Here is a 21490-nt window from a genome sequence, read left to right on the forward strand (position 1 = left end):
GGGAAAAGGGGAAAGGAATCTCTTTCTTTGTTTAGTAAGAAGGTTGTGTGTCTACCACAAGTAGGGTAACTGAAGAGGGTCAATTTTTCCAGTTCCTACCATCCGGTCCCATGCGCTGCCGGTAGGTGAAAGGTGTCTCAGTTTTCCAAATATCTTCCTCACTTTCAGCAACCAACAGAGAATTGCAAATGTGGCTGTCATGCAGGTCTTGTAGCAATAACCGCTGCAGACACAGGAAGGACAGAGCAAAGAAATGCTTAATGCTGACTTGCACCATGTAGTCATAGCCACAGATTTTTCTCTTGTGTTAGTAATTACCATGAACTGACTGCAGAACTAGGAGTTGGTACCCGCCTTATATTCAAGGACGGTGTATTTCCTGCATGCTTGTAATCATACATTTTGCAAGTATTTACAGAATCTGGTATATTTATCCAGCACCTGGAAACGCTAACTTTTTCTTTAAAATATTGACTTCCCAATCCTTATGATTCAAGCAAAAAGATATATCTACACACTTTAAAAAAATAATATATCCATTTAAAGATCCTAAGGTTAGAAAAGATCTGGGAGATAATCCTAGTGTTTCTAGTGACCAGTGTTATTGCTTTTTTAATGTACTCATTATCTGCATAATTCAGAATTACATTTATGAGCTTGCAGAGTTCCCACTGGGAACTATTAGGGAGATATTCCTGCCATCTAAGGGACAACAATGATAGCTTCAGAATGCCCTACTTACCTGGTTAACGATGCGGCAGATCTCACTAACTTTCTTCACCACAGTGTGATGAAGATGCACACATTCCCCATCCTCATTCTGTGTCGCTTTCACTGCACTCAGGCTGCTGCTGGTTACACAGGAAAGGGAGAGGACTCAGAAGTGTTCTTGGGGGAGCTCCCATTTCTTAGAGCAACAGGCTATATGGATGATACCCTTCCCTGTTGCTGGGCTAACTGAACAAGAAAAAACCAGGGATGCGGGGGGGGGGGGGATCACAGCACAGACAGGTGCTAAAATGTACTAGCCTTGGGGAGGAGCTGGGATCTATGGCTGGCCGGACCTCAACTTTGTTCAGGGATATAACTTCTTTGCTCTTTTTCAGATAGAGCACTAAACTGTCACTGGCACAACCCAGCCAGCCCAGTGCTGGAAAGAGTAGGACAGAATACAAGTAATGTCAGGAGAACTCAAAAGCCAGTTACAACTCTAAGCTAAGGTCAGGAAAATTGGAAAGAAGGCTCACAACTCTGGGGAAAAGCTATAGTCACTGTTCTGGGAGTCAAAACTGCTGCCAGGGGCCATAGGAAAGGAGGTGTTACCGTGTGTGTGAATAAACTTCCACCCGGTCCTGATGGATCTTTATGATCAGCCAAAAGTCAGGCATGAGGGGACACTTGGATTCCAGGTCACTCATCACTGCCTCCTCACATTCAGAATCACTGCTGCCACCATCATACCCTGAAAAATTGCAATGCCCCCCATGCTCTGTGAGTGGCTAAACCAATCCACCCTGGACAGGAGGCAGAGTGCAATAAGAGGCTCTTGGAAGGTCTGGATGTTCCCATGCAGCCCCATGTCCAGTGTCCCAGCCTTCATCAAAATAAACCTGTGCAAGGACAACATCCCCCTGATTTTTCTCTTCTTTTTCACACAAAGAGGGGCTAACTCATCCACTCACCTAGAAGATCAGAATCCACGCTACCTTGGCTTGACACCAAGCTCTGCACCCGACCGGGGCGTGGCTTCCCACAGCCTGTAAGAAAAAATAAAGGACAGAAACCCTAGTGAGGTCCCTGTCAGGTCTCTAGGGACCTCAGTTAATTCTAATAAACCAGAGATCCTTCGCAAACCCTTCAACTGGAGAGCTGCAGCCCAGGCATTTGGAAACTAGCCTGGAAAGAAAAGGATGTCGACTTGACACCAAGTGGAATGCTGTTTTGTTTTGTTCTAAACCCCTAGCTGCTGCATGGTTTGTTTGATAACAAAAACTAAGCAGGATTGACTTCATAAAAAACCCTTTAAGATATGTGGTAGCCTTTCAGAGCTTTACAATCTCATGAGCCCAACAGCACTAAAGTGATATGGATTACAGAAAAATCAATACTGGAGCAGAGCTATGAAGAAAGCACAAACTCCCCTAGAAGGGAAAGAGTGAGGAGAAACCTTTGCTGTTACAAGCCAGGGCTGGGGTAAAAAAGCCAGCTTTAAATCACAGTTTTAAATGTGGCATAGCATATTTTGGTTCAATCAATCCCCCAAACAATTTAAATATTAGAGAGCAATACATGACATGCAAATATAGCAGTAACAGACGGTGTATGTCATGAAGGTATCAAACACACTCTCAAGAAGAATGCAATAGGTGAAACTGAATAGTTTTTAAGATCAGGAAGGAATTTGAGAATTAAGGAAAACAGACAAAAATGCTTTCACTTTCAGTGTAATACTTCCATTCCAGAGAGACTGATCTACCTGTACAAAACAGAAACTAGACCAACCCCTCATAGAGGGGAAATAAAATCACACACACCACTCTTACAAACACACTTAACAGCCTTACAACTTCCCCCATGCCCATACTAATTCACAACTGGGAAAGGATCTTCTGAAGGTAACTGAGCATAAAGCAGAAATGAAGCACCAAAAGGCTACAAATGTTCAAATTAGGGGCCCAAAAGCTAGCCACTTAATTTTAGAACAGCCAAATTCAGAGACAGATTCTTTATAAAAATATGAGCAAATTATATTTCACTTCCTATATTGGCTTATGTTTCAGTAAATATAACCTGCCATTCTACAGCTTTCAGTATTAGGCTGAGAAGCCCTCTTGGCTGCCTATCACCTGCAGGTTCCCATGGACAGCTGGAAACATTTGTTCCTTCATGACGCTGGGTGCTGCTCATCTCAAGATCTTTAGATTCTTTTGGGAATGTATTTAGGAATATATTCTTTGAAAATGACATCAGTTCTGTGACTTTATTACAGTTGCATAAGTTTTGAACATTGAAACTTTTGAACTATAGGTACTCTCAGGAACTAATTCTTGTTCTATTTGAGACTGGTTTTACGTAATACCACAAAATATGCTTCTCGTGAAGTGGTCCACATATGTTTATTACCATTGTTGTCATAGAAACAACATGGGGAAAAAGTATGAAAGCAAAAATAATTTGGTGACAACCTAGAGAAGTACGCCAAATCTCTTCCCCACCTTGCAAAAGATACCCCCAAGTCTCTTGGGGTGAAAGGAAGAGGGGTGAGGGAAAGAAACAGGTCTGGTTCATATGAAATGTAGAAGTGCATTACATGGTTCCAGATACAAGACTATTACCTCCTATTTTCCTCTCTCATGTATTCCAACCAAGGTGGTAACAAGTGATATGGGGTTATTTATTTATTTGGGTATTTCTAACCAGTCCAATTACCGCATGTCTCTGGACGGCTTACAGTAATCATTCAGTAAATACAACATAAAACAGCCTTACATAAAAGAGCGTTAGTCTAAAACAGCCTTTCCCAACAACGTCCCAGCCCGTGTTGAACTATAATTCTTATAACCATAGGGCTAATTGTCAGGGCTGATGGGTTTGTAGTCCAACATCATCTGAGGATGGAAGGTTGTAAAAGGCTGCCATGATGTCTAATAGGACAGGAATTGTAGCATCTCTCATCACTTGAGTCCTACAAACATTCAGCAGGAGATGGCTTCTCACCTTCCCTGCCAGGGGTCACAGAGTCTGCCAAGCTGGCTACAGATGGTGCTGCCGAGAGACATTTCTCACTGTTCCGCTTCTCTAAAGAGCAAGATGAATCTTGTGGCTGGGCAGAAGTAGCTTCGTCATCTGGGGAACCATGCTCCAAAGCACTCACCTGATCCAGTGGTGGAACCTCAACCAGCACCTGCATCATAGCAAAGAGGTAGTAGAGCTCACTTCCAAAGCACAAGGCAACCCTGGAAGTCCCCTTCCCAGCCACCATCCTTGGAACTCTAGAACTAATGATGTGTCTCAAATGGCTCGAGCCACCTACCTCATCATGCACATGGCCGCTTAAGTCCAGAAATTCTCCTGACTCTAGCCCAGCCTTGTTCTCACTTGCTGGCCATGTCCAGAGACCATGGGCATCCTCGGGGGGCGTTGAACACAGCAGGGAGCCTTCTGTTTTGCTGCTGCTTTCACACCTGCCTCCTGTCACAGCCTCAAGAGTGACTGTAGGACTGGGCCCGCTGAGTGGGCCATGCAGGCGACTAATGGAAACATAGTAGAAATCATTCCCCTCAGCATTGAGCACGTAGCCAGGGAGGGTGATTCTTTGGAACTCCTGCAAGGAGAACAATGGTGCCTCAGTGGCGAGGAGCAAGCAAAGGGCTGGAGAAGTACAGAGGGTAAAAGTACACAGGGCAATGCAAATAAGAGGCTGGAACAAGTCCACTATGAGGAGCAGCTACAACTGAGAGGACACGATAAAGGAGTTTAAAATAATGTTTTAAATGTTTTGGTGTGGAGAGGGACGGATTTTTCTCCCTATCCCATAACACTCAAACCAGGGATCATCCCATGAAGCTGATTGGTGGGAGGGTTAGGACAGATTAAAGGAAATACTTCTTCACACAGCATATAGTTAAGCTATGGAATTTGCTCCCATGGGAAGTGGTGATGGGCACCACTCTGCATGGCTTTAAAAAGAGATTAAACAGATTCATGAGGGAGGAGGCCATCCAGTGGCTACTAGCCTTGCTGGCTATGTGCTACCTCCTTTAGCAGAGATGGCGTGCCTGCATACACCACTTGCTGAGGAACTTGGGCAGGAGGAGACCCTGCACCCATCCTGCTTGAGGGATCCTGTGAGCAGCTGGTTTGCCACTGTGGGGATGGAGTGCTCGACTGGGTGGGCCTTAGGTCTGATCCAGCATGGCTTATATTCTTATATTCTTACAGAGGTGCAGACTTTATAGGTATGCAACAGAACAGAATGGATGAGGACAGAGGTCCTAGATCTTCAGGATGAAAATAAGTTACAAGGGATACTGCTTAGGGTCTGAAATTTAATGGCTATAGACAGTAGGTGCTGTACGAGGAAGTAGCAAAAGAAATGGTAAGTTCAGAATCTCACTTACCTCGCGAAACCTTTCCAAAGAGCTCTCAGGCCCAAACACAAACTGCAATGGGACAGCTTCACAATGGCAGCTTGGACGACCTTGAGAACTATAAACATGAGTTGCCACCCGGCTCAAAGTGTCAGCAGTGACTGGGCGTGAGTGGCTCAATGCTGACACAATCTCGTCATCCAGGAGCCAGCGGATCTGAGATAGTGAAGTCTCAATCAGTGCAGACACAAACATATCACAGGCCTTGCTGCTTAACAGCTGAATCCCTCATACTGCACATAGTTAAAGAATGGAATTTGTTACCAGAATATCTAACCAAATTGGATGACTTTGGATTAGACTTGATATATCAGAAGGCATCTGCTTATGTACACCCATTGCTATGCAACATGGGTGGGCAGGTGGTCTTGCACTCAGACCCTGCGTGTGGGTTTTCCACAAGCTGCTGCTGGCCACTGTGGGAACTGAATATTGGACCAGCTGGGCCTTTGGCCTGAGCCTGGCCCTTGCCAATACCATTCCCCAGGACTGAGACATGGGGTACTAGAAAGGATGCAGACCAAAGAGCTATTCCCCTAGTCTTAGAGGAGCCGCATTTCAAGGACAGATGGACTCACTTCTGTCATCGTGGCTTCAACAGCTTGTCTGTGCACTCCAGGAAGATTGGAAAGTGCCGGATGCCTTGAAAAGAAGACAAAAGAGTGCAGTGGTCAGGCACACTGGCCATTAAGGTAGCCCAGCCTAAAGGTGATAAAGTGGCTCAGTACCCATCATCCACAGTGGATGGCAGCCTATCCAAGGTGTGCATAAGCTCCTCATCTGAGCGGAAGGAGGAGGGCCGCCCTGGTGAACGGGTGAAGGAGACACTACTCTCCGAGGTATACCTGTAGAAAGCACAGAAAAGAGTGACTGGACTCATCCATGAGACTAGACAACCCCTTTTGCATCCTGCAGCCCAAGGGGGCTTTGAGGCTTCCCTGCCCACAGCCCAAGCCAGCCCAGTGGGCAACCAGGCTTTCACCACTAGCAGCCATTCCAGCAGGCTGAACTGAAGGAAATGCAGTCAACGCCAGACCACCCTGCCAAAAATACTCCCCCTTCCCTTCTAGATTGCACAGTTGTGTCCCATTTAACTGATTTTAGGCAAGTTGTCTGGGAGCCTCTTGGGCGGAAGAGCAGCATGAAATAAAGGAAAGAGATAAACCCTGGGGCCCCACCGGTTATGATGCAAATCGTTCACCATTTCAATCTCCAGGGGAAGGGTCAGGACAAAAATGTCAAGAGTCACACAGAGGTCAGAGAGGTCAATGGCATGCAGTGCCTTACAGCTCTCAAGGCAGCCCAGCACCTCTCCTAAAAAGAGGAACAGACATTATTCAGGTGAGAGAATGCTTATGCCCTTCGCCAGGTGCCCAAGTAGAGGCCAGGCCCCAGCCCTGGGGCCTTCCCTAGCAACCCTCCCCTGGCAGGTTCAGGCATGCAATTCCCAGCAGCCTCGCCACCCCCAGACCAGTTGCCAGGTCCATTGATGCCCATTCACCCAGGCAGGTGGGCAGCGAGCGCACAGGCATGGAGCTGTGCTGGCTGCGCAGCTTCACAGAGCAGGTTAGGTGCACAAAGAGGGGTGGCATGTCCTGTTCCATCAGCTCTTGCTCTGCCAGAGAGTCTCCCAGCACACTGAAAGAGTCCTCATCTTGGTTGACAGTGTTGGAGTCTGATGGGGAGCCTGCCTCTAGAAACTCGTGGTCCAGCCGCTCCCGATATTCCACCTCCAGCTCTGGGTCACTCTCAGTGCAGATGCCACAGGCTGACGCATTCCCTATTCGGAGAAGAATTCTTTGGTCAGGTTCAAAGTGTGGGAGAAAAGTGGCCTTCAAAGAATGAAGGGGCTGCAGTCAAGTGCAGCAGTCCTCTCCAAAGCACTTAGCCTGATGGGGCTAAACTGCATCATCCGTCTGAAAGCAAGGAGACAGGTTGCCTTAGGCTTTGGGTCTCACAGGAAGAACCTCCTGATCAGATGTACAAGTGGACAGCACTACTGACCGGCAGAGTTTCTGCAGTGCCTGAAGCCAATTAGTGTACACTCTCTTTTAATGGGTGTCAGTTTTAAAAAAGTAGAGAGAGAGGGAGACATCTTGTGGGAGTATTTTGTCGGAAACATATCAAGCAGTTTTATTAGATTACATTAAACACAACTACATGTATACAAGTTAAACTGCACGTGATGGCTGACTAACCACTTTTACTTCAGGAATGTCAAACTAAATGGGCATGGGTTGTAGCAGTTATTAATAAAAATACTGCAACCAAAGATGGCATAGTTTTAAATGCATATTGATTTGCAGGATTGGCTCATTGATGATCACCGATAGAGGACTGGATTTTATTACAAATTTAGGCCAGTATCCACTACAACCTCTTAAAAAAAAATCTATGTGCATTTTCTACTGAAGGTGGCAAACTGACCCGTGTACTTTTCTGTAATACTAGCTAGCTACATACCTAGCAATACAATGAGCAATAAGTGTTGCTAAAACTTCTTCCTGGATCACCCTGCACTCTCTTTTTCCTACCTCCTGTTTGGATCTGAAGTACAAGCAATCTTGCTAATAAGTGGGCTGCCTGGCTGTATGTTTCCAAAGATCTCTATGGGTCTGCATGACACTGGTATTCTCTGGCAGCTATTTACTCAGTTCTTGTGTCAAGCTTTAGCTACTCTGCTGCTAAAAAGGACATTAGGGCTACTCAGCTGATTGTTTCAGGGCAGCTTAAGTATTATGATCTGAATTCTAACGTCCATGGGCATCTTCCAACTACATCTAGGTGGAGAATATATAGCCTTTTTGGACTTCAGTTCCCATCAGCCCCAGGCAACATAGCCAATAGACAGGGACAGAAGTCCAGTAACTTCTGGAGGGCCACAGGCCCTCTGATCTAAATCAAGTAACACAGGACCATGTGCTTTCCAATGACAACTTGTGTCAGCAGCAGAAGGGAAAGGAACTTGGAACCTGTTCACAGAAACAAGCAATTCTAGAAAAGTTGGAAGTTAACTATACGACTAGCTTGGTTCACTGAATCTCTGTGCAAAAGGATAGAGCACGTTTTGTATGCAGAAGGTAGCAGATTTTATTCTTGGAAAAACTTCTGGCTAAAACCCCAGAAAGTCACTTCTTGTCACTGTTGACAAGACTGGGCTAAATGGCTTTGTCAGTATAAGGCAGCTTCCAATGCTTTGAAGCATGTACAAGGGGCCTAGTACTAGCAACTCTGCTGCCTCAGTTTCCTCAAAGTACCTGGCCAGGATCATTTACACATTTTCCCTTACATCTACTTTGCTCACCTTAAGGGGGAAAGGTGATCCAGCAGCATTAGTTCCAAGAGACATCAAAACTCTTCCAAAGCACATATGTGTGTAATCATACATACCCTTTCTCCAGCCTAGCCAAGGATTAAAAGAAATCCCACCACTAAAATATCCAACTGTTATGGAGACTCCTCAGCAAGGCAAGAAAGAGTTCTTTACCTTCATCAGCTGCCAGATCAGTTTCAGAGCTCTCTACATCTTCACTGCATTTCCTATCTGCATGGTCCTGTGAGGACTCCTCCTAAGCAGAGACAAGAAGTCGCTTGAGTTTCACACACTCCTACTATAGGCACTGTATCCTTCCATTTCCAGTTCTTGATGGCCTCTCCAGCTCCCATAAGATGCAAAGATACAAGCACATCCTCTTACCTCTTTTTTGGCAGAAGGTGGGCAGTAGAAGTAGTAATGAGGGTTTGATGGTACTGGCTTAAAATGCAAGCTCCCAATCTCCAAGAACTTCTCCTGAAGAAAGAGATAAAAATATGATGTAGACAGCATATTTCGACCATAAAAGCAGTTTACCTCAATGAAGCACTCTTCCCCTTACCTGGATAATCCTGTGCAAATCAGGATATGCTTGACAGGGCTGGCTGCTGTCTAGCAGGGAGAGGGGGAACTCCAGACAGCTCTGGCTAGGCTCTTGGGAAGTACAAGCAGAGACAGGGGCATCTGGTTCACTAAAATCCTCTGCATCAGCACTACAGTGGGGGTTCAAGATACTTAAGTCAAAAACAAGCAACACCTTGGTCCAGCCCCCATTCTTACAGCACCTTCTAACTCTTCTAGGTTAGAAGCACTTGGCATACTCCCCTTAGATTCCATATATTTCAAGTGCCATGCTGGGTTAGAAAGAAAGAATAGTTAGAAATATAAATGGTTGAAGGATTACTTTGTGTGCAAATACTTTAGTGGAAGAAGTGAGCAGGATCCATGGACAGAACTCAAGAAAAATCTATGATTCTGTTCACAAATCCAGGCCTCAAAGATTATATAGTCAGTTCAGAAAATGAACAGAAGAGCATAAAATATTGCTTGAATCAGTTCTGCTCAATCTAGGTAGGGGTGAAAAGTACAAGACCAAAACTTAGTTTACCAGCATAAGGTATTACAATCCTCTGGGATGATTTTCCTAACATGTGAACCCCATTGAGAATTTTGCCCATGCACTGCGGGTTAAATTCCCCTGGGCCTGATGAAGGATCAGGCACAACGGGAGCCGTGTCCCTATATTCCATCACCCTTTCCCCCTGCTTCTATCCAATCTTCCTGCAATATTGCAGGGACACTGTAGAGGCATCAAGACTGAGCACTGAGCATTGTGAATCATGCTGTACTGGCCTTAGCCTGACTTTTTTCAATTTGTATTTATAAGAAAAATAAATTGTGAAAGTCAAGATTAAAGACTGCTTTCACAATCATTCTGCAGCTCATACAGAAGATGCCCCCATCCCTGGGATGTCCAGAAATACCTTGGGAGCCTGTGTACGTTTGCCCATTGGGTTTTTTTTTTCAAGTCCAATACTGAACACAATCAGGTATGCTCGATATTGAAGGGCTCTTTTCAAAACAAACAAACAAACATTGATCGTTTACTGGGACTAAGAGAACTGGGCTTTTTCATGACACTGAGACTAGGTCTCTTTGGTGCAACATGGACAGATTGGTGGATACTCAACAGGCTGGAGGGGTGGGCATAGGTGCCCATGCCAACCCCAGTTGTTTGCACAAAACCTTCCCGTCAAAGCATGACAGCAAACCTCCATTCAAACCTCCAGAAAAAAAGTGCTTCATGGAAAGAGACTGTTTTCCACTTTTTGCAGTGTGATCCTCCTGTTTCCTTGTAAGAGGTGCACTGCCTCAGGTGTCCCCCAAATGAAAGCATCATGAAGTCACTTTAAAACTTGAGGAAAGCCCTGTATGGAAGGTAGGCCTATCCTTTTAAATTACAACCTCACACCCGGTGGCATGAGGAATTCCCTCCAGTTTTACTACCTCCCAAGGTGCTAGCAACATGAGGTAAATGGCAAAACTGAGGGAACAACTTGGAGCTTCACAGCACCCCAGCCCCCAAAAATGAGGCACAACTTTCCAATTTGACACAGCATTTTCTTCAGTTTGTTTTAAAGCTGGAAATGGAGTTTTGGGGGTGTGCTGCAAAAAAGCAAGGGCACAGTGGAAAAAGCCAAGAACCTGCAGAAAACCTGTTTTGGGGACATGCACAATCCTCCAGGGTTTTTTGAGAGATGTAGGGAAGCCACAGCCAGTGCAAAATGGCTCTCAGCAGGTGCAGCAGAAAGCCTTTCCCAGCTGTCTCCAAGTGTTGGTTTGGCACTTGGGCTGGCTAGGGAAGGCAGTCACCCAGTGTCCCTTGGCTAGTCGTCCATTGTCACTTTCCAGTGTGTTGGGTTGCCTATGATTCATTTTGTTGTCTGGGTTCAGACAAACAATAAAGTCACTGTGAATTAATTCATCCCTAGAACAAGCCATGGGCAACTGGGGTTGTTTATAAGCCATCCCACAGGGGCCTACATATCATCCCTTGGAAGAAATGCTGGGTTTAGACAACATGTAAACTTAATGTGGCTTTCAGTTTGCAAGCCATGGTAGAGTCTAATGCCAGCTGAACCCAGTGATTGACTCTCAGCTTAACTTACACACAATGCTGTTGGGAGGGTAAAATGGAGAGAAAGACAAAGTAAGCAACTCTAGATTCCTTGCAAGAGAAAAAAAAAGGCAGGCTATAAATGTAACAATTTTTAGAAAGAATCTTAACTTTGCCTAATCTATGGTTCTAAAAATGTTCCCAAAACTAATTTGATAGAAGTTTAGTCAATTGATTTTTCAAGAGCCTCCATACTATAAAGAGATTACGAGGGGGATCAGTGGATAATCCTGTTAAATTCAAATCAATGTGCATTTATTGATTCAGGCAATTGCAGACAAAAGAAAGAAGAAATGCTTAAAAGAGTAATGTGGATAATGAAGAAAGGTGATTTTTTTGCATCCAACATGTAATCTTTGTGAGATTGTTAATACTAATATTGTGACTAAATCATAATTTATTTACTACAACTGTTATTACTTGGTACAGTTTATCACGCTGATCTCCCCAGAGTTTTAAATATAAAAATTGGAAGGGTTAAAAAATCCAAACCCCAAACATCAAGCCTTGTTCAGTACTTAATTCAAGTGAACTGTCCAGTTCTTCTTATGCACAAAAACAAACTATAACAAGATACAAAGACTGCCTATCCTCGATTTTCACTATTTGCTTTACTTCTGTTTTTCTATATTCGAGCAAGCATGAAATAAACCAGAAACCACCTTGTTCACAGCAGCTTTAAAGAAAACTGCACATTTTGGGGCACAATGTAAGCTTAAACATAAAAATCCCTCAACTTCCCTATTCCCCAGTCAGCCATGCATAGGATTGGGCATTTTATCATCTTTCTTTACGTTTTTCTATTTCAAGGCACAGTGTGCTACTCTTTCCTCCTAGATTCTTCTCCAGCACTCATCTGTTCCCATTTCCATTACCGTCACTGGTGCCACGGTCTATTTGCAAAAATCCTAGAACTGGAGGCTCCAAGAAGAGGACAAGGCTTACTTGCTGTACCTCGGATATAGCACTGTCAGTTGCAACCACGAAAATATTTTGGAAAACAAGCAAAAACAAAAAACAAAAAATACACCCCACAAGCTAGCTGCCTCTCTAAAACAAAGAGAACGACGTACGCAGTCCCAGTCATATTGCAATGTCACTTCCAGCTCCAGGTCTGGCAGCCAGAAGCAGAAGAGACATGGAGCTTCGGGCTGAAATGACATTGCCATTGTAGTTGCACGGCTTTGTTGACTAATGAAGCTAAAAAGCCAGGAATGTTGAACACAAGGCATGTGTCATAACTACCATCTACCTGTAACCCCGAGGCAACTGATGCTTGCATTGTACAGCCTAGCCCAGTGATGGCGAACCTTTTAGAGACCGAGTGCCCAAACTGCGACCCAAGACCCACTTATTTATCACAAAGTGCCAACACTACAATAAAACCTGAAAACTGAGGGTTTAGATTAGAAAAAACACCTCACAGCCAGTCCAAGCAAATGTATGTAAATCCTTGGCAGTGCACTGACTGGCCATGCGAAAGCTCGGACGAGTCACGGTTAATGAGTCGTGGCTTGTGACATCATCGCCTGGCACCGCTACTCCTTTCTGAGCATGCGCATGGCCCCTTGGTGCACTGTTATCCAATGCTTGGCTGCTGGGGCAATGCTGGGGTGACTTGGGTCACATGCTGACAGAAAGGGCTCTGTGTGCTTACTGTGGCATGCGTGCCATAGATTCATCACCACTGGCCTAACCCTACCCTGGTGCACTCCCTGAACCCTAATATAGGGGTAAAATACCAATGAAAGGGGCGATTTTGAAAAAGTCTTCCTTGTTTCTGCACAGCTCATCATTTCTGGGTATTGTAAACACAATCTAACCATCAAAACCATGCTAGGACACCTCATTTTTGAAACCCAAACCCTGCCCTGGTGCACACCGCTAACCCTAATATAGGGCTAAAGTTCAATTGAAAATAATGTAGTTTTGAAAAAGCCTTCCTTGAGTAGCTTTTTCCACACTGCTCATCATTTCATCATAAACACATTCCAACCATCAAAATCACGCCAGGACACCTCATTTTTCTAACCCTAGCCCAGCGATGGTGAACCTTTTAGAGGCCAAGTGCCCAAACTCCAACCCAAAACCCACTTATTTATCGCAAAGTGCTAACACTGCAATAAAACCTGGAAACTGAGGTTTTAGTTTAGAAAAAAACACCTCACAGCCAGTCCAAGCATATCTTTCCAGCTAGCTAGCTAGCTAGCTATTCTTGGCAGTGCACTGACCGGCCATGTGAAAGCTCGGACGAGTTGTGGCTTGTGACGCCATTGCCTGGCAGCACTACTCCTTTCCGAGCATGTGCATGGCCCCTATGTACGCTGTTATCTGATGCTCGGCTGCTGGGGCAATGCTGGGGTGACTTGGCTCGCATGCCGACAGAGAGGGCTCTGCGTTCCCACTATGGCACGCGTGACATAGGTTCGCCACCACTGGCCTAGTACATGGCAAAGGACTGGCTCAAAGCAAAGCAAAATTATGCTCCTAGAAACTGCAGGGGAGTGTGATTTTGCTTTAAAACAAGGCTGATGCACCAGTTACGCTAAGTTTGACAAGAAAAATACAGGCTTATAGTCTGCAAAATTTCAACAGCAAAGTCAGAAGCACAGCAGGTTGTTTGTACCCCTGGTAGTTTCTGGAGGTGGGGACAGAAATTAGTCCTTGGATACTTGAAAGTTGCCTACCCCTAACTTAGGGGAACAATATTTTTGTTTTTTGGGAAAACAATTACCTTTTTCTTCAAATTTTTGTTATAATTCTTCTGTCCCATTTTTAGTATTCGTTGTTTACAACCCACCACAAAAATGTGACCAGTCAAGATCACTTGCAGTGCAGATCCCACGCTCTAAACTTTTTCCACCTGCCCCTATGTTGTCATTACTGTCTTGAACATTAAATACGGATATGCATTCCCCTTCCTCTTTCCAAATCTTAAACACACTGAGTGGCCCTCAACTCACTTGGCACCTTTCTGGGGTTACAGAGGGAGATACTGCTTGGTACAGAGCTGGACTCTAGAAATCCTCTGATGCTTGAGGACTGTGTAGGAAAGAGATGATCTAGGACAAAGTCCTCCAGGACAGCAGAGAGCAACTCAATACACCCAGAGAAAGCAAAGGAAATCCTTGCAAGGTGCTCTGTACAACCTTTCTGTTCTTTCTGTATACAGGAACATGTCACCCCACCTGGAAACGGAGACAAGCACTCCCTGCCTTTGGGAGGCTTGCGTCACTTCTCCCCCAATGCTGGTGGGCAGGTGCTGGTGGCGCTCGCAGAAGGAGCGCACGTGATTGCACAATGTAAGTAGGAAGCTGGTGATGTCTATTTCCTGCAAAAGCTCCTCACAATAATCCATGGCTATGAGCAGGTCAGGGCAGCTAATGTTGTAACCCTGTTGTAGGCTCCGGAACAGCCCTGCAGAGAAGGAGAGAATCAATCAGTAGGCAACCGAACAGATGCACCAAGGAAGACTGACATGGTAAGAGGCAGAAATGGCACTCTTAAAGAGATACCATCCCAAGTTTAGAAGAACTAGGTATGACATCCCTCTTTTTCCACCCCAAACCTCTCCCAGCAGGCTATTTGACCCTTACCTTTTACATAGCATTGGTGGGAATGTTCTTGCAGCAAAGTGCAGTAGCTCACCAATTCCTTGTGCTTGGAATCTAGCCAGGGAGCACTGGTAGGGCGCTCCACAGACTGGCTTCTGGAAGGCAGAAGCACCCAACAGTATGAACAAGCAGGCCATCATCCATTGCCCCCATCATTCATCATAACACTCATCCTTCTTCGGTTCTGGCAGCAGCACTAGCACTCAGCCTAAAGCTGGGATGCAGCCTTTCACAACCCATCCCTCCAGAATCCACGGACTTTCTCTCCTGCTTGGCCTGGTCCTGCAAAGCAGGACCAAGAGGAAGTCCGACCCCTGTTGTGCAACCAACAGCCATCCCCAGCCACCATGCCTAGCAGCCAAACTTTTTTCCCACTCACTATTGTCAGAAGAATAGTGCTGCTTGTACAGTGCAAAGGGCTCAATTCCTGGCAGGTAGCCTGTGAACACTGGACAAGCTCACTAGGAGCTGGGACTCTGGGCCGATGCAAAAGCTTATTTATAGGCTTATTTATGCCCATGCCCAGCTCAAAGGAAATGAAGAGTGATTGTCTCAAATCCCCAGATTTGCCCTTTTAGAGGCAGAGATGCTGCTGAATGTCCTGTGAACAGCAGTTTGGCCTCACCTGAAAAAAATATCCCGCAGAGGCTTATCTGACCTAGCACTGATCATCTGCTCCCGCAGGAGTTCCAAGGAGCAGCTGTAGACAAAGACAGGGCAGCGGGCTCGGCAGGTCTCCCCCATATCAGGCTGAGATGGCTGGTTACTGAAGGAGATACACCTCTCTCTTCTTGGTGCAACTTCTCGATCTCCAGAGTCCTGGCCAGTTTCTGCAGATGAGATATATCTTGGGAAAGGAAATGGCTTCTTGTGCCCGTAACACAAATGCGAAGAATATTATGCCTGCTCTATGAGCTTGGCATGGCACATAGCGCAGCATGTACAACTCAGAGCAATGGAGTTGTCATACATTATTTCCCTTCAGTGCTGCAGGTTGTTCTCTGCTGCCCCCTGCAGCCATGCAGGGGCAGAACACAAGCTCCTCATCCAGAATCCACTGCCATCTGTTCCTGTGTGGATTCAGTCCCTGGAATCCCCAGTATAAAAGAGGATCATGTGGCAAGTGGTGCAAAAGACCTCTCATTTCTAATTACTTAACAGCAGCTGCAGCAAAACTACTCCTACCCCATATTAAATTGTACTGATGAAATGAAGAAAACTTGGGGTAACTTCTAGCAGATTTCTGCATGGAAGGAGAGTGAGCTCCATTCAGTCCTAGTATGTTATTGTTACATGCTGTCACATCGCCTCCAACTTATGACAACTCTATGCATGCCATAAGTTGGGTACTTGAATTAATGGCTGCAGAATTATTTAATGGTAAGTGTATAACAACGGCACCAAGTTCTAGTTGGTAGATCTTGGAGTTCTGGTAAAAAAAAACAAAGTAGGTCTTGCAAACCTGAATTCTATCCACTCCTGGCCTAATTTATATGCAAATGAATGCCTCCAGCCAGAGTGTTAATACTACCTCCACTTCTCCAAGCTAAAATCCAAAACACAAAGGAGGGGTTGTGCTGCATAGACAATGCGAAGCTAATACCATTGGCTGGTGTCACACTGACGGTTGGAAGCAACCCCAGTCTCTCCAGCTCCTGGGCTTGCTGGGAAGGTGTCAGCTCTGCATCTTGTGAAGGTTTATCTGGCCCATAAGTCATCAATCTCTGTATGTCTAGAAGAGAATATCATAGTTCAAGACAGCCACAGTCACAGCATGTCCAGTATATATGATCCTTCCTTTCTCTCTCTCTCTCCCACTACTGCACATGGCACAACACAGAAAGAATGCTGGGAAATCTCTCAGCTGCAGATTTCTGAGAACAAGGAAGTAATTATCTCATGTAGAAACTATTTGCTAATCTGTCCTTAGTGTGTCCAAGTCTGTGCATGGACTGCACAGGAGTCTGCATAGGAAGAGCTATATATATGCTGAAACTTTTCTACCACACACAAAAATTGAATCCAGTGGTAGTTGAAAGAATCTCTCTCTCTCTCTCCCTCTCTCTCCCTCTCACACACACACACACACACTTTTCTATAGCCAACGTTTTGCAACAATCCATAAAATAAGATGATAAAATATAATACAAAATAAGTAAAACATGAACAATCATAAAAATAGAGGAGCAATAGGAAGTTTAAATTTTTGCTTTCTTTAAAAAAAGCCCCAAAGTTACTACTGATCAAAGAGTGAGAAGTGTGTAGACGGTGCCTGGTGAAAACTCAATAAATTTGGCAAACCAAATGGTTGTACACAACGATACAATCTGCACAGTTTATACCAGTGGCATTTTCCTTGCTTCAGTCCTGTTTCTTCATCAGACAGCCCTATGCCTAGTCTACAAAATACTGACAACATCTATCTAATTTTCATATGATTTAAAGGCAAAGGCTCAGGTGGTATCACTTTCCTTGAGCAGTCATTCAATTCCCTTCTGGATATAGAGAATCCCTTACCTGGGAATGTAGCTGGTAAGAAGGTGAGGAAAAGATGCTGCGGATTTACCAGTTTGGCATAGCATCTCCACTGGGGGGAGAAGGCATCAGATGCTGCTGAGGCATCATCTCTTGACCCCTCTGTATTGTCTGGAGCCTGAGAGGAAGAAGACGTTTTGTTATCAATGGAAGACTACTCTCTGCACTCATTTACACAGTCCCTTAGATCCAACAACACTGACAGGTACCAGTATAGACATAGGACCAGGCTGAGGTGCCTGCTATTTCATTTCCTACTCAAGTGAATGAAGCAATTCCTTCACTTACTTGTACAACTGGAGTGGAAGTGGAGGAAAGAAGCCCCTAATAAGAAGAAATTGCTGGCGGTGAGAAGCAGGCAAGTGTAAGCTCTCACCCCTCTACCAAGAACCCTTGAGGCAACTTGGTATTTGCTGGAGGGTGTGATCTTTTCTCCACTCCTGCTGATTTTCTATACAAGTCCATAAAGACTGCTTTTCCTTAGCTCATGCAAATTAATGGAAAAATGGAGAAAGAGGGGGAGAAAAAAGAGAAGAGGAGCCAGAACAAGGGCAAAAGAGAAGTGGGAAAGAAAGGTCATAGTGAAAAGACAGAGAGAGGAATGAGAAGAGCATGAGTGAAGAGAGAGAAGTCACAGTGGCACCCTTAACATTTCTTGAGATTGGTTTCCCAACCCTTACACTTGTCAATCTGTGCTAGTTCCCACAGACCCAGAAAGTTTAGAGATTCATGCCTCAGGCCCAAATAAAATGTCCTACAGAAACAAAATTGCTGCACCAAGCAAGGCTGAATGATTCCCTTGTAAAAATATGTGTTTCCTTGGACAAGGAATGTCAGGGGACAGCCATGCTTCTGTATGCAGCGTCTGGGACAAGGCAAGCAGTCAAACAGGTTTCTCATTATTATCATTATTATTATCATTATTATTATTATTATTATAACATTTCTATGCCGCCCCTTGCCGAAACCTCGGGGCAGCTTACAACATGATAAAATACATTGAAATACACTCATATAAGTCGTAAGACATGTTGAATCAGCCCAGACAAGTCCCAAGAAAGATCTATGTAGGGGGAGACAGCCAACAGATAACATTTTAATACTGAAACATACATGGTTCTCTAGCACTCCTGGCCATTTGAGAATGAGCTCAAAAACTATCGTACCTGGTGTGCATTTGCAGAAATAGCTGTGTCTTTGTTGCCAGCAGAGTGGAAAATGTTTGTTTGATCCAAACGTTCAGGGGGAAAGGAGGCCTTTGGAGGTTCTGCAGAAAGAAAACCAAGGTGGTAAAAAGCAATCAGAGGAACAGAGCCAGGCAGAGACGGCTGCGTGTGCTTCTCCTACCTTGGACTAATGGTAGTGTAAATGGGGGTGGGTGGCCATCTCTTTCTCGCTGCAGCACTTGCTCCATGAAAGTTACGTGATCTGTGCCTGACAGCGTGATCTCCCTGTCACTGAGGTCGTGCTGGAGACAGCCATGAAACAGGCCAAGAAGCATCTCGTTGGGCAAGAAAGAAGAATCCTTCGAGGTCCCATCTTCTTCTGCTACAGGACAAAAAAAAGATGGGTAAATCCTTTTACTGCTGGTCCAACAAAACCTTCAACCCACCAGACATGCAGGTCTGACAGCTTCGTAAAGTTAAGACAGACAAGAATATCCACCTCCCTACCCAGGAATGTGGGATATGTGGCCCACAGCTTTCTTACTGACTGTTCCAGAAACACTGAATGTTTCAGGACTGACCCCTGAACATGTTCCTCCTGCTGTGGTGTGTGTAAAAATGCCTGAGTCCAAGGTAACTTGCCTCCTGTAAGCATCAGAAAGAACATTTCAATCTGCTGACACTTGGGCAGTAGCTTCATGAGGTCAAACTGGAAAGGAATCTCATTCACACGTGAGCCGCTTCCAGCATCACGACCTAGAGCAAAAAGCAGGGCTATAATCTTGACCAGCTCTACAGGAACAGCCCTGACCAGAGATGCCCAGAAAGTACCTGATAGGACAATCACCTTCGGCGGCCGCAGGCCTTTGGTCACATGCAGGGAATACCCAGTCCTTGTTCTGGCACAGCTGGCTGATATACTCAAAGGCAAGCATGGTGTGGATGCATGTCAGATCTCGTGGGTAGAGCTGGAACAAGGATCTGAAGTAAGAGAGGGTTTGGCCACCAGGCCACAAAAGCCAAAAAGCCTCAGAAGTGCTACTCAAGAAAACAGAGACACAAGGATAAACTGGGACCAGCTATTGTGTAGACCATTCCTAAGAAAAGCCTAGTCCAAAGAAGTTCCTTCCCAGTTATATCCCATTTACAAGCATTTACAGCAATAATAAACTTTGACTATATAGACCAAAGACTCCATTCCCGCCCCGCCCCCAAGAGGCATGCGGAAAATGTCTATCCCAGTTCCCCTGCAGGCTGAGGGACCAAAACCCGCACCAGGAGACACCAGCTGCCAAGACAGTTGTCCCCACCCCACTACAGGAACAAACCGCTTTGGGGATTTTCTGATACAAAAGGCCATGTAAGTGCCGTGAGCTGTCCAGTGCACTGTCCACACAACCGCTCTGCGGCTCCACCCAGCACTCTGTCACAAGGTTTAGCTCCATGTCAACTTCAATGGCCTCCACCTCAGTATCATTGTCATCATCTGTGGAAAAACTTGGATGACAAAGAAAGAAAGATGAGCAGGGCTAGATCATGCCTGCATTCTCCTACATGGCTATCATTGTGGCTCCACCGTGTCTCCCTTATAGCACCTCCTTGTCTCCCCAAAATATTAAATTGCCTGGTGGTTGGAACAACTGGGCCTTTCCCAGGATGCGATGTGGCTTCCTGAGCAGCCCAATTAGGCAAGATGAAAGTGAAGTACATGTGAAGAGTGAAGACAAAGCCATTTTTAGCCCAGGAATCTTGGCTAAAGGGCTGACCAGGTTGTTTCTCAGGAAATCAAAAGGGGGCTACATTCCCAAAGAGAATCATCTTTAAAATGTTAAGGGTAAAGGTACGGACTTCACACTAGTTCAGAATTAATTGCCAGACAGATGCTTCAGTGGGTAGCTTATCAAAAGGATTCCAGGCCCCAGGCTGCCTACTCCCAGACTACACACAAAAGATCACTCCTAGGCTAGGCATCAGGGGCATGAGAGCAAACAAACCCTTTACTTGTGTATATTTAAGAAGATGTACACACCACCTGCCATGTGAAGGACTGAAAAAATATGGGGAAACAAATGGAAAAAATTTTTCTGCACTTTTTCCAAAGACCAGTTTTTCCTGCAAAACCGCACTGCTTTGGATTATAAAATATTTTATTTTCACATTTAAAACAGGGTGTTTATATATTGTTACCTGGCCATTATTCCCCCTACCACAAATCATTTCTAAAAAGTTATGTCATAAGATTTTTAATAGAAATGCTGGAGATGCAAAGTATCTGGAAATAATGGAGCTAAGGCAAAAAAAAAAGCATTTTAATCCTCTCTACAGGATTTCCTGTGAAGCCATTTCTTCCATTCCTTATTAAAATTATTGATCTAACGTAACATTTACTGACAGATATTGAAGGATGCTCCAAGTCATGCTCAGTTTCCCAGTATGTGACTAGAATCACTGCGTCATAATGTCAAAGAAATTGTGCATTCTTAACAGTTTGGGGTTTCTTCTGCAGAATTTTCCATATTTCTGGGCTTATTGTAGAATCTAGAGTTAGATTCTCTAGCAGTCAATTAGGGTGCAATCCTCTGTATGTTTAGCCAGAAAAAGTCCTACAACTCCCATTATTCCCTAGCTTTAAAATAGTTCTATTTTAAAGCCCACATGTGGAAAAAAAATCACAATGTTAAGTTATACTGACAATGTCATCAGATGTGATGGAACACATAAATTAACTTGGCTTGAGTCTATAAAACTCACTGCCACAGTTTTTAATAAAATTCTCAATTCAACCTCACCACTAAAGATTCTTGTCTCAGCTACAAATCATTTTAACCACTGCCACTAGAATAAACCCTCCCTACCTAAAAGAAAACTCAGTAACTTGGTTCCTAGGGTAGGCATGTGATTCACACTACCAATAGAGGCAACCTTTCTGTCTGAACAAAACAAATTCTTTACACTAGTCTTACTTTGCCCCAGTTTTCATGTTGCTTCTAACTTTCTTTCCCCTTCTCCACTATAGAGACATGGAATCTACACAT

General features: G+C 44.7%; 1 protein-coding gene across 5 annotated transcripts in view; it reads right to left on the reverse strand.

Annotated features, from left to right (window-relative positions):
• Nucleotides 1-21490, reverse strand: part of SZT2 (SZT2 subunit of KICSTOR complex) — a 76113-nt gene that overhangs the window by 28454 nt on the left and 26169 nt on the right. For 2 of the 5 annotated variants that reach the window (XM_044442815.1, XM_044442829.1), the window contains exons 19-42: nt 19784-19952; nt 19303-19423; nt 19098-19211; nt 18637-18837; nt 18456-18556; nt 17272-17407; nt 16358-16486; nt 15380-15584; nt 14737-14849; nt 14329-14557; nt 9026-9176; nt 8848-8940; nt 8638-8719; nt 6652-6930; nt 6329-6464; nt 5879-5995; nt 5729-5792; nt 5121-5306; nt 4034-4324; nt 3718-3904; nt 1683-1757; nt 1324-1462; nt 743-848; nt 100-223 (exon numbers count right to left, since the gene is read on the reverse strand). In XM_044442815.1, the coding sequence (XP_044298750.1) occupies nt 100-223; nt 743-848; nt 1324-1462; nt 1683-1757; nt 3718-3904; nt 4034-4324; nt 5121-5306; nt 5729-5792; nt 5879-5995; nt 6329-6464; nt 6652-6930; nt 8638-8719; nt 8848-8940; nt 9026-9176; nt 14329-14557; nt 14737-14849; nt 15380-15584; nt 16358-16486; nt 17272-17407; nt 18456-18556; nt 18637-18837; nt 19098-19211; nt 19303-19423; nt 19784-19952 (3548 nt within the window). Of the gene's footprint in view, nt 1-99; nt 224-742; nt 852-1323; nt 1463-1682; nt 1758-3717; nt 3905-4033; nt 4325-5120; nt 5307-5728; nt 5793-5878; nt 5996-6328; nt 6465-6651; nt 6931-8637; nt 8720-8847; nt 8941-9025; nt 9177-14328; nt 14558-14736; nt 14850-15379; nt 15585-16357; nt 16487-17271; nt 17408-18455; nt 18557-18636; nt 18838-19097; nt 19212-19302; nt 19424-19783; nt 19953-21490 lie in introns of all 5 variants that reach the window. The other 3 variants (XM_044442806.1, XM_044442797.1, XM_044442824.1) reach the window with 2 other exon arrangements.

The sequence above is a fragment of the Varanus komodoensis genome, unplaced genomic scaffold (assembly GCF_004798865.1).
Source record: "Varanus komodoensis strain SLA01 unplaced genomic scaffold, ASM479886v1 scaffold1, whole genome shotgun sequence".
Lineage (NCBI taxonomy): Eukaryota > Metazoa > Chordata > Lepidosauria > Squamata > Varanidae > Varanus > Varanus komodoensis.